General features: G+C 41.6%; 1 protein-coding gene across 1 annotated transcript in view; it reads left to right on the top strand.

The window, feature by feature from the left end:
• Positions 1-13,300: 13,300 nt before the first annotated feature.
• The window catches only part of COMP (cartilage oligomeric matrix protein), a 58,265-nt gene continuing 57,581 nt past the window's right edge, over positions 13,301-13,984 (top strand). Inside the window, exon 1 of the mRNA XM_053465637.1 lies at positions 13,301-13,373. Coding sequence (XP_053321612.1) covers positions 13,301-13,373 — 73 coding nt within the window. The remainder of the gene's footprint in view (positions 13,374-13,984) is intronic.

The following is a 13,984-nucleotide window of genomic DNA, read 5'->3' on the forward strand; positions in this document are numbered from 1 at the left end:
GCAGATATATTAACATCGTATTTGCCAATAAAAGGCTTATATATAAAAGGCTTGTGAATTAACACACTAAAGGCGAGCAGCACAATCTGAGCCAAGCCAATCCAGATGCCAGGTTCCATACCACCCATGTATGTATTTTTTTTATTGAATAGCTTTTACACTTGCACAGGGTTCCATTTCTATTCATTTCATTCTTTGAAATGAAGGGCCAGCTTCAGTGAATTTTTTTTGGCAGACTCTAATGTGTAGTAGACGTATAAATAGACCAACTGATTTCTCAGAGTCGGTGGTATCTGAAGAACAGAATGTGTCAGGCTTCATTCTTTTCTTGTGGGTTTGCGCTGCCCACTGTTCAATACTGCAAACAGGTGAAAGGATGTTTTATCGCTTTGGTTGCAAAGTTTAATTGACCGAACCCCTTTGACCATCTAAATGACTTTACTTACCTGAGTTAATCCATTCTTTTACATTGTCTCTAATAACTGGGGTAGCAGGGATCTTAAATTTAAATGTATGGTGCTACATGAAACATATGTAACAAAATAAATGTATATATGCAATAACCCTGGCTGAAAGGAACAAGGAATTACAAGTACTGTCAAAATAAAATGAAAAAAGATCATAATAGCGAGAAGACTCTGAAAGTGGTCCAGTTGAAAAACACTGAAAGAAAATGTTGTATCCATTTTTTTAAAGCATTGTTTATTGTAGACAAAAATGAGTACAGTATTATAGCAAATGAAATAGCGTGGACCAACTGTGGCTAACATTTCCCTAGGCTGTGACAAGTGCGTTTATTTTACATAAGTATGTATCCTCATTCTGTATACTAGCTTTGTCTTATTACATTACATCTCTTTATATAGCACCAGCAATACAGTAGAATACATTTTAAATCACGAACATTAAGAAGAGTGCCTTGCTCCTGTGAGCTTACAATCTAGTTACATAGTTACATAGGCTGAAAAAAGACATGCGTCCATCAAGTTCAGCCTTGCTATATCTGTTAATTTGTTAATTGGTTGGTTGAGGGGGAAGTGAAACAGTTGCAGAGGAATGCTTGGATGAGGATAAGTTGGCCGAGTCAAGATGCGCTGTAGAAGTTGTTTGTCGTTCAGATAGTTTAGACAGAATGTTGGCTGAGAGGGTTTTGAGGAAAGGTTTTGGGAAATAAGAATACCCAAAAAGGAAATGTGTAACATTGAACAAATACAATGTCAGCAATAAAATAAACATCAATACAATAACTTAAAGTGTCCGTTTGTCATAAAGTCGTCGAGTGCGGAGAAGAACCAGTCCGTTGAATGTGAGTACGTTCTTACAATGTAGTCTGTCGTGTGTGTACATCCTGACCACAGTAAATAATTGTTTAGTCTATTGCCCATCAGTAGTGTAGATTATGTCCATTGAATAAGATGTCGTTGCTGAAGCAACTGTGTCATGTACCATGAGATGTTTTGGAAAGTTGCTTTGTGTAGTCGGTGGAAGGGGATTAATGTATTCAAGCCATTGTGTTATAAAACTGTGTGTTTTTATGCGGTCAGCCAGTACATTCTAAACAGATAAAATAATTTGGTGTGGAAAAGTGGCAGTGGTGGTTTGGGTTCTATCCAATAGTGGAGGATTGTTTTCAGTACAATCACCCCAAAGATGTGTTGTAACAGCACCTGTGTTTTGTTGGTGAGATTTCCGAATGTAGCATTTTCAGGGTTCATGGATAATATTAGCCTCCTGACTTTAATAAAGTCATGATTCATTCTGCACAACGAGATGGTGAAACTGCCAGCTAGCTTCTCAGTACTTTGCTAAAGTGCAGCTCTTGATGGAGACAGCTTCTCGTTATTGATTTGAATGTGCTTTGTCGTGTCTGTCAGCTGCACTGAACCATCCGGGGGATGTATGTATGTAAGTGTGAAAATGTGTGTGAGTACGCATGTGAGCCAACCAAGGTGACTTTTATACTAATTTGTGAAGACAGGTGTGTGTGTGTGTGTTCCTTTGTAATTTTATGTTTTGTATGGGATGTTTTGTCTTGGATTATTTTTATTTCTCTCCACTAAATATGTGTACAAAAATAAGTTGGATCAAAAATTTATAATGTATAATTGTCTCTAAAATAGTTAATGGCACCAGCACAAATGGTTTTACCTTTTCACTTTTCCTGGAATTGCATTTAGTTTTTGAAACATTGCCCTGAAAATTCCTGTTTTCATCTGGAAATGTTCTGCACGCAATGTCCCTGTGGATAAAATCAGGAGATTATATTGTACAAGTGAAATGTTATTCTGCATAATCATTTAATGGGAAATAGTTTGTGACATTAATAACTCAATATGGGATAGAGGATGTTGCCCAAGATGCTAACACACTTCATTAGCCGTTTTGAAAAGAACTTTGCCACTATATTTGTAGCTGTTATAAGAGCACACTGGAAAATGACAGCCCTAACGAAACGCGTGTACACACTGACGCTTGGAAACCACAAGAAGAATTCAAAGTATTCTACCATGCAGAAAACAGTCGAATATGTACTTAAAGGTCCTATCCAGCCAAAAATGCCAGACAAAGACCTACAATTCATAAATATGCATTCAGTGCCGGCCTCACCATAAGTGAGCTAAGCTTTAGAGGTCACTCATGCTAATGGGAATACTACCTGTGTCATATACCCCCAACATTTCAGGAGTCGAAAGTGGGCCACCTTTGTTGGGGAGGTGGTTAGACGCAGGGTGGGACTAGAGGTCTAGTGGAGCAGAACACCACGATATGATGTCATATGCCACTGCACAACTTCACTATGTCCCAACGCATCCATGTGAAAACTGCAATGGAGGTCTAAGCTGCAACAGCACAGTTGTAATCAATTTCACATTTCAGCTGGTCAGGAGAGATCCTGTGTTCTCCCCAACCGGTCCTAAATTGCCCCAAAAAAGCAGGGCACTGCGATTCTACAGTGCTGTTTCAGAACCTCTACTGGTACAGACCTCTGTTATGTCCACTAATGGGTTAGCAATGAAAGGTATATTTTTTTCTGCCTGGGGCTTACTCCCTATGGAAGTATAGATACATACTCAAAAACATCTATAATCTCTGTGTTGGACATTTATTTTTAACTACATAATATGTACTTATCTCATTGAAGTAAAGACCTTGATTGAAATATGATTTAACAATAACAGCTGAACTGGCAGTTATTTTTCATTCTTTAATATTAGCTCCCTGCTGCCGATATATATATAAATAAATATTAGCCCCTAAAAAGGTTTTGGTAGCAGTATAAACTGCTTTGTGTGCCCACTATGTAGGAGGTGAGAGTAGGTTCTCACCCTATTGAGAGTGTGCCTTGACGTGGCGGGTGAGCTTAATTATGCTTTGGCCAATTCATATAACCTAAACCTCTCATTTATATTATGTTTATATATTTGTTGCCAACTTTATTAGGGTAAGAAGCGCAGACAGTTTTTATTTTTTGTAAATATTAGCCCCTGCTGCCGATATATATATATAATATTAGTCCCTGCTGCCAATATATATTAATATTAGCCCCTGCTGACAATATATATATCAATATTAGACCCTGCTGCGAATAAATAAATATATATATATATATATATATATATATATATATAAATAAAGACCATGTTGCCAATATATTTTATAGTGAAAAAATTGGACCCTACCCAAGCATTTCCTTGGGCCCCACTCCACGCTCCCTAGCATGCAATCACTCCCTCCGCTACCACCCCAAAAAGAAAAAATATTTGCCACACTGACTGCAGATCAGGGGAAGACTGTGAGAGTCAGTACAGTCTTCCCTCCTTCTGACTGCACCGTGAAATTGAGAGGTCCTCTCCCCCGTAATCATCCCCAGAGTCCCTTTGTCCTTTAAACCATACCTCTCTTTTACTTACTCCCTGTAGTTCAGGTATAGAGCAAATAAACAACACATGGAAACAGCACGTGCAACTAAATAAGACATAACACTTGATTACATTTAGTGTGCTACATAACATACAGAATATGTTTACATAACACTGATAATTATAATGTTTTATGTATTTGTATGATTTCAAAAGAAGGCCCTACTTGTCATAAAAAACAATACCTTATTTGTGTGGATACGTCACCTATGGAAAAGAGGGATAGTAGTTTAACAAACATGGAAAAAAATATAATTGCTCAGGACTTTAAAGTAGGAAATGCCTTTACTCCTGAAGAGGTTTGAATAAGAAAAATGATTAATAAGCGTCTGTAGTAGGGTGACCACATGTCCTGGAATCAGTGGCGCTGGCAGGGGAAGCCAAGGGAGCACTGATTGGCGCGGAGGCAAGACTTCTAGCTCGGTCACGGTGCCGGCATTTTATGCTGAGTCCTGGAATATGATGTCATATGCCAGTGCTCAGCAGTGAAGCAGCACGCACCATGGGAGAGCAGCGAGACAGAGGCCTCACGCTCCCACCACAGGACCTCTACAAGGTCAGTGAACTACAAAGGGGGGAGAGGGTAGATAGTGAGAAAGGGGGTAGTAAGAATATTCAAATAGAGTGAGAATGAGTGAGAGAATGAATAAATTTGTGAGAATGCATTTATGAATATGAATAGCAGAAATAAAATGTGGTCACCCTAGTCTGTAGTAGTTAAAAGGGATAATAGAAAATAATCTTTTTTTTTTACTAAAATGACAAGTGGTGTCAAAAAAGGCGAGTGAATGAAAGTGTTAAAACATATCTGGGAGATTTAGGATTTAAGAAATATATGAAATAGCAAAATAAATATAGAATGTGGTGGTGTAGAAAAGGGGATTACCAAGATTGAGAAAAAGAGGAGAGAGGCTAAAACAGGTTGAGGCAGGTGAATGAAGGGGTTCCGTCACTGTTTATACTGTGTCTATTTGTATTGTGAGCTGATATCATATAACTACACAGTCTTAGGGATGGAAATACCACACAAGGTTGTATTGCTGTAGAAGTTATAGTCCTTTTTATTAAAAGGTCTGGCAAACAAAAGAAAAGCCTTGCTCTCTGAGCACTAACAATTGAAGCTGACTATAGTTGGACGGCTTACCCGCTGCCAACAAAACAAAAATGTAGCACAGACCTTTTCTTAAGAAATATTCCTGTAGAATCTTCTGGAGGGAAATGCAGTCTTACTTACTGCCTGGATTCCCCCCACTGAATCCCTCACAGGGAACTTTGAAGCTGCTCATTGCCAGCACCTGCTGGAAGTAAACTGTGGAGTGGAGCACTGGCCCTCCCTTCTCTCCAAAATGCTCCACCCCAGGGACCCAAACTAAACCACATAATGTCCCTCTATTCTGTCTGCCACAAAATATTCTCCCTGGGGTTATCAAACACCACACTGCAATATGTTCCATGAAACATAGATGCCAGCCACCACCATGCCCCATGCCAAGTTTGTGTTTGACAGAGACTTCTTCAGGTATAAAATTGTATATTTACATTGCAGCAGCAAACTCACTAGTATATCTATAGACATGTAAAGACAGGGTTTCTCTATGAAGGGGCTAGAGTGTCTGAAGCCACGATTGTTTCAGTGGGCAGCCCAAAATCGAGTCTCGGTGTGACGCAGGGCCGGCCTGGGTTCAAGATGAAATGCTGACCCCCTACAACCACGCCCACCAAAACAGGACACACATTTATTATGTTATGATTAATTAATTCACTTTCTCATGCTTTCACACTCTCATTCCCACTCTCTCAATGTGTCTTCCTTTCCCCCAGCTCCACTTTTCTTGCTTCCTATTCTGTCTTCTTTGTTTGTCTGCTTGCCAGCCCAGTAACTGGCATACATACTGTCACATATTTCTACACTTATTGTCACTTTTGCACAGACTAACACACTCATGTCAGCATAGGTACCATATACTTACCAACGCACACACTTACACCTCACATACATACACATCAATGCTCACACGCAAACCCTTACACATCCATGGTTACACACTTACGTATTCATGTTCACATGCACTTACACATACACACTCTTGCTCACCTGCACTTACACATCCATGCTCACACACACACACACATGCTCACAAACATACACTATCATGCTCTCATACAAACACACATCCATGCTTACACTCAATTATTCAGACACATCCATACTCATGTACTGCATTTCCTGATTCTGAGCTTTTTCCTAAGACATTTAGCTCATCCTTAAAATTTCTCTAAGCGGGAGGTTATTAAAAACAGATTTAATCAGTTATTACTTTTCCTTTAAGTATCAACAGAACATTGACTGTTTACTACTATGATATATAAATTGGTATGAAAAAGGGGTTTAATCACATAAAATATTCATTAAAAGAAACTTTAAAACTGTCAAGCGTAGGATGGTAACATATCAACACCGGTAAACGACGGTCAAATATCCATCCAAAGAAAATAAGTGGATAAAATGATCTCATCCTTTCTGAACAAGCTGTGCTCTGTTTGACCTAGAGAGAAACAGTTCTCTCTCTTTCATTCATATAAGTGTTATATTAACAGATTTAAGCTATGCTTTAAAGATGTTCCCCTAACAGCCAAAAAAATGTGCAGCTCAATGGAAACAGCGCACCGACACTTTTTCTTTTCAATGGAAAAGGGTTTATAATAGTGCACAGTGTACATGTTTTACAGCAAAACTGCCCAATGAATGTATATGACTTTAGTATAGCTTCTATCAAATTCTTGAACCCTTTAAGTGAAAGAAGACCTTTTTCCCGGCGTATAGTGGCAGTACCGGCGGGCTTTGCTCTCTCCCGGGACAAGCACTTAAAGAAAAGGGTTAAACTCCGCCCCCCCTTACCCTATAACCACACTCACCGGCGCCCGTAAGCCAGTTCTTTTTTGTCCCGCGCAGGGACGAGCACGGGTAGTCTCCGGATCCGAAGAAGACATTCAGCACACGGGTTGTGGCTGATAGGGGGTCCCAGGCAGTCCGTTCGCTTCCCGGGTGGAAGTTCGGCTGCCGCATCTTCACCGCGTTTACAGATTGAATCTGTAGCGGTTATTTAAGGACGTCCGGGGAGGAGCATGCGCAGTACGGTGGAACGCAAGCCCGGGTGGTTATGCGTTCCACTGATGATCCGTCCGTGCTACAACGCATGCGCGGCTCGGATCATCCGATTTTGGCGCCAAATTTGAATTTTTTGATGCCTATTTAAACTGTGCAAACCTGTCTGACCACAAGAGTGTGTGTCAGGACAGGTTTCCGTGTTGTCTGACCCCCCACACGGTTTTTGGTGATCCTTATCTACGGATACACCAAAATGTTAACCCCTTCATCACCTGACAAGGAGAAAATGCCTCCTGCTCCTCCCAAAAAGGCTTCATGTAAATCCAAACACTTAGCCTGTCTAGAATGTAATACTCCTCTTCCGGACGGCTACAGGAGAAAGACGTGCCAGCAGTGTTTAGCGGATATCCTGGCTAAAGAGAAACAGAAGGACATGCAGTCCTTTCTGTCCTGGTTCCAAGACAATTTATCCCAGACTTTTTCGGCATTTAAAGAGGCTGCCAAACCGACGGTTCAGGACAAGCCAAGTAATAAGCGTAAAAGAGAGAGGAATTCATCTATATCAGATTTTTCATCTGGAGAATGTTCTCGCTCTTCTATGGATTCAACCACTTCTGAAGATTCAGATTTTGAATCCGGATTCCCACCTCAAGAGCTGGGAAAATTCGTTAAGGAAGTGAACCAGATATTGCTTAATCCAGAAGCAAAGAGGAAAGGTCTTCCCATTTTGCCGCAAATACTGGAGTTTATGCAGCGTGAGTGGAAAAATCCTACTAAAAGAGCATTTATTTCAAAACATTTTAAACAGCTTTTTAAACTACAAGATGATGCCATGTGGGAGGAACTGCCTAAAGTGGATGTCCAGATTGCGCAGTTATCTAAAAAAACCACGTTGCCGATTGGAGAGGTGTCCGGTTTAAAAGATACCATGGACAAAAGAGCAGAGACTGCTAATAGACGGATGTTCCAAGCGTCAGGGTTTCAATGCAAAGCAGCATCAGCCGGAGCAGCTGTAGCTAGAGCTCAAGGCCTATGGATCCAGAAATTGGAAGATCAAGTTCTGGAGGAGGCAGATAAAGATCTATCTCAGCTTTTAAAGAATTTGAAACTATCAAATGAATTCCTGATTGACACGGTGGATGAAGTGGTCAAACTCGCTGCCCGTAACATGGGGCTGTCAACAGTTGCCAGAAGAGCTATCTGGCTCAGATCTTGGAATGCTGACTCCGCATCAAAGTCTTCGTTATGTGAGCTGCCATTTGAAAGAAAGAAGCTTTTTGGTTCTCCACTAGAAGAACTGTTGAAACAAATGTCTGACACTAAGAAAGCTCTTCCTCAAGACATCAAGCCTAAGTGGAATCGGAGATACCCCTATAATAGGCAACGATATTCAAGACCTTCGGATAAATCTTCCTTTCGGAAGCCAAATAAAGAATCCAGATTTCAATTCAAAACTACAAGACAAGAAAGGACGAGGAGATTCTGACAAAGTAGGAGGTCGCCTTCAGAGGTATCGGGAAACGTGGTTCCACACTACCAACAACCCATGGATACGTCAGATAATCTCGGAAGGCTACACCATCACGTTCTCCAAGATCCCAAACGATTATTTCCTGATCTCCTCATACCCGTCAAGAACAAAGAATATGACACTGGACAAGGCAGCATCAAAACTCCTAAAAAAGGGGGTGATAGAACATGTTCCAAAAAAACAGCTATGTCGGGGAGTTTACTCTCGCTTGTTCCTGGTTCCAAAACCAGACGGCTCCTTTCGTCCAGTTTTGGATCTGAAATCTGTCAATCAACATATTCCATACCAACATTTCCGGATGGAAACCATCTCGTCAGTGACTCACATGATTCACAAAGGAGATTTTATGGCGTCTCTGGACCTCCAGGACGCCTATCTGCACGTGCCGATAGCAGACAGATCAAGAAGATTTCTCAGATTTGCGATAGACACAAACAAAGGTTTAAAACATTTCCAATTCAGAGCACTACCTTTTGGCCTCTCTACCGCCCCGAGGGTCTTCACCAAGATCCTTACTCCTTTAGCAGCGGAGTTGAGATTGAAAGGAATAGCGGTGGTGCCCTATCTGGACGACTGGCTAATAAAAGCGTCTTCGTCGGCAAAGCTTTTAACGGATCTTCAGGACACGATTACTCTCATCAGAAACCACGGTTGGATTATCAACTTAGCCAAATCAAACTTAATTCCAACTACGGAGATCCGCTTTCTAGGTTTTCTGGTGGACTCACTGTCTCTACGCCTGTACCTTCCAGAGGACAAAGCCAAACGTATTCAGCGAAGCATTACTCAGCTACAAACATACCCTCTCTGCACCATCCGAAAGGCTATGAGCATCCTGGGACTACTGACATCGACCATTCCTGCGGTGGCCTGGGCGCAAGCGCAAATGAGACCTCTACAATGGTACATTCTATCCCAATGGTCAGGAAGAGACGAACACCTAGACACAAACATTCTTCTGCCTCAGAATGTACTTCAACACCTGGAGTGGTGGAAGGTCAAAGTAAACTTAACAAGCGGTCTATCGTTCCAGCCAAAGGAGTGGCTTGTAGTCACCACGGACGCGTCCAAAACTGGTTGGGGAGCACATCTCAAGTTTCGCACAGCCCAAGGACAGTGGTCGACTCAGGAGGCACGTCAATCCTCCAATTTCAGGGAGTTGAATGCAGTCTTCAAGGCGCTGACATTCTTCAAACCATGGATATCGGGCAAACCGGTGAAAATTCAGTCAGACAACGCCACGACAGTAGCATACATCAACAGACAAGGAGGCACGAGAATATCCAGCCTTCACAACCTCTGTTCCAAAATTATGCAATGGGCGCAAGAGAATCTGGAAGCAATTTCGGCTGTCCATATCAGAGGGCGGAACAATATACTCGCAGACGACCTCAGCAGAAACAGATGCTCCCAGGCAGAATGGTCACTTCACCCGTCTATCTTTCAGGAGTTGGTTGCGAAAGTAGGCTTACCAGAAGTCGATCTTATGGCGACAAGATTAAATCGGAAAGTATCCCTTTTTGCCTCTCTGTACAAGACGGACTACCCTCCGTTTCTGGATGGTCTGGAGATCAAATGGAGGTTCAATCTGGCATACGTTTTTCCACCGATCTCTATGATTCCTCGAGTGATACTGAAGATCAAGACGGACAAAGCGAGGGTACTGGCAATTCTTCCTTTCTGGCCAAACCGCAGTTGGTTTTCAGACCTTTGCCAACTTTCGATAAATCATTGGGAGCTTCCGGTATCTCCAGACATCTTGGAGAACAAGGGGATTCCACTCCACACTCTTCACATGTTCAAATTGACGGCTTGGCTTCTGCAAGGCTGATCCTGAAAGATCAGGGTATAGACTCCATCATGGCCAATCTCCTTTTGGGTTCAGTCAGACCTTCCACGGCTACTATCTACCTAAGAACTTGGAGGAAATTTCTAGAATGGTGTCAGTCTCATGACGTTCAAGCTTCACCTCCCTCCATGCCGGTCATCCTGCATTTTTTAAATCAAGGATTTGAAGCAGGCCTCAAGGTGGCAACGCTTAAAGGTCAGATTTCTGCTCTCAGCCATTTTCTACTTGTCGATTTAGCATCAAATCGTTTCATTCGGAGATTTGTGAAGGCCATCATGATTAAAAGGCCCCCGGTTAGATCCTTTTTTCCACCATGGGATCTCGCCTTAGTTCTCAAAGCTATGTGTTCTGCGCCATTTGAACCTCTTCAAGAAGTCTCCGTTAAGTTCCTCTCCTTAAAAACTGCATTTTTGGTTGCGATCACATCAGCACGGCGTATTGGGGAACTCCAGGCTCTCTCAGCCTCGGAAGACTTTCTCATTTTTCATCAAGACAAGGTAGTTCTGTATCCCAGGCCATCCTTCCTTCCAAAGGTGTTGTCGCAAGCTAATATTAATCAACCGATAGTCCTTCCAACGTTTTATCCTAATCCTACATCATCACTAGAAAAGGACTGGCACACGCTGGATGTTAAGAGGGCTCTTTCTGTTTATTTGCAGCGTACTTCTGCCTTTCGTTCATCTGATCATCTCTTTCTTCAGTTCCATGGCAGTTCTGCAGGCCACGCAGTGTCAAAATCTACGTTGGCCAGATGGCTCACGGACGCCATCCGTCTGGCCTATGAATCCTGTGATATGGTTCTTCCGTCCCAAATTAAGGCGCATTCCACGAGATCCATGGCAGTTTCCTGGGCTTCCAGATCATCAGTCTCTCCTGAAGAGATTTGCAAGGCGGCTACTTGGTCCTCCTGGAATACTTTCATTAGACATTACAGACTGGACATTTCCTCTGCCTCAGAAGCGGAGTTTGGGAGGCAGGTTCTTCACACCGTTAATCGCTAACTCCCTCCCTTGTTTGTTTTGGGGGATCTTGGTATATCCCGCCGGTACTGCCACTATACGCCGGGAAAAACGGTAATTTTACTTACCGTAAATTCTCTTTTCCCAAGTATAGTGGCAGTACGTGTTTCCCTCCCAAATTGTGTTAATAAAGTAAGTTTTTTGCTACTGAATAATCCTCTTGTTATTAACTGGCTTACGGGCGCCGGTGAGTGTGGTTATAGGGTAAGGGGGGGCGGAGTTTAACCCTTTTCTTTAAGTGCTTGTCCCGGGAGAGAGCAAAGCCCGCCGGTACTGCCACTATACTTGGGAAAAGAGAATTTACGGTAAGTAAAATTACCGTTTTTTATCATCTTGTTACCCTTACTGATTTTGATGGCTATAGCCATTATTAGGAACTGCCAGGCATTTACTGTTTCTGCTCTAAGGAGGCTTGATGGTACACACTTGGTGCTTTGATATTATGTTGTTGTTGACCACCCATTACATTACATTACATTTATTTATATAACACCAGCAGATTCAGTAGCACTTTACAATCAGAGTCGGTAGAATACATTTAAAATCCCAAACAATAACAAACTAGTACAAAAGGAGAAGAGGGCTCTGCTCGTCCAAGCTTACAATCTAGTTGGTGGTTCAGGGGAGGTGAAACACCAGGAGATGCCTTCTTGGATAAGAACGAGTTGGTTGAGTCAGGATAATCTGTTGAGGTTGTTGATTGTTCAGAAGGCTTAGACAGGATGCTGGCTGAGAGTGTCATGAGCAAAGATTGTATGCTCTTCAAAGGAGGTGAGTTTTTTACATTTGGATATCAGGGAGAAAATCTGATAGAATGGAGAAGGGAATTCCAGAGAGGGGGGCGCAGCACAGGTGAAACCCTGAATGCGGGAGTGGGAACGGGTAATGATGTTAGAAGACAGGCGCAAGTCATGAGCATACCTGGGAACTCTCCGGGTTTGACCCGGAGATTGCCGGGTGAAGCTCCGGTTCTCTGGGTTAAGACCTGAATCCTCCGGGTCGCAGGAGAGGGGTCTTGAAACTCCCCACTCCCCGCACCATTTTCCCTGTAAATGGGGGTGTTTCCCACTGCCATCAGTGGGACCGCCCCAAACATCAGCGGGACCGCCCCTGATAACAGCAGGACCGACTCTGACATCAGTGAGAACGCCCACCGATGCCAGGAGTTAGAATTTGCATACTCGAAAGGTATGAAGCCAGTGGAGTGATTGGTAAAGAGGGGCAGCAGATGAGGATTGGTGATAGAGAGAAATTAATCTAGCACCCCTAATTTGTTTCATTTATTACCTCTTTCTGCATCTCGAGTAGGCTTGATGTCTAAAACACCTGCTCTCCCAGTCACTAATATAGCGCTAGTACATACATTATACATACACACACTCTTATATACCTTTTTAAATAACACATATTCATGTGTGGATATCGCTGTAAGAAAGCTTGTTGAACTTTTTGTACGTCAAATTGTTATATTATGCGCTACTTGTTACATCTTGTTTACCTGCTGTACATCGCTGGGGAATATGACAGCACTATATATGGATGCTTTTCTAATAAATATGTAAATGATATGAACCTTTTTATATAAATGAAATGAAAATTGTGTCATTGTATAATGACATGAGCCCTAGGAATTGTGTTGACAGACACTAAAATGAACTTCTACACACCACTCTTTGGAAAAAGTTTCAAGTTTAACACCAAGCTAAGAGAAAAAAAGTAGGAGGTTGGATTTGTGGTTTAAGGCGATGTAGCCAAACCTGAGTTCAATCCAAGAAAATAACTTCATCATAGGAATGAACAAAACTTTATAAACAGAAGGAAGCAGGAATTAAGCAGAAGCCTCAGAAGACTCTGCAGCAGGAACATCACACCATGCTTTCATTCGTGCTTCTTCTCATTAGTTCCACTACCTTCTATGGATCATGCCAACTATTATCTGGGAGAGGTAGGTAGCAACTATGAATTCATTTAAATAGAGGTGTGAATGAAGTGGGTAAAGATGTATACCTTAAGATATAAAAATCATAAATAAAAATGGATACACATATCCTTAGGATTTGTATTAATTAGGTAAAAGTTATGTTCCTTTTATGTAATTTTGCATAGCATTTTAAACAATAACTGGGTTGTTTTTTGGCAAGAAAGGGCATTTATGGGTACACAACTTAAAATTTCTATGTGCACCCCTAGCTCTTGTTGTGCACTGTATAGTTTTTATTTTAGTAGACATCAATCAACCAAATGGTGATATTTTTCATTTTATTTAAAAAAATAAACATGCAAATATCATTTGTATTGTGATATTTTATTTATAGCACCGCAATATTAAATAGCAGTATTGAAAGGATGAGACTTAATATAAGTATAAATTAGGAGGTGCTAAGGTCATGTGAGATTACAGTGTAGAAACATCTTTAAAACTATTTGACAAAGCGCAATACCTGCATGTTTTACAATAACGAAAATGATTGTGTTCATATTGTGCTGTGTATTCATGTTTTTCAAAAATCACAGTGTGAAGAATGTGTTTACTGTTCCTCTGATTTAAGGCCATAT

Source organism: Spea bombifrons, chromosome 1, assembly GCF_027358695.1.
Source record: "Spea bombifrons isolate aSpeBom1 chromosome 1, aSpeBom1.2.pri, whole genome shotgun sequence".
Classification (NCBI taxonomy): Eukaryota; Metazoa; Chordata; class Amphibia; order Anura; family Pelobatidae; genus Spea; species Spea bombifrons.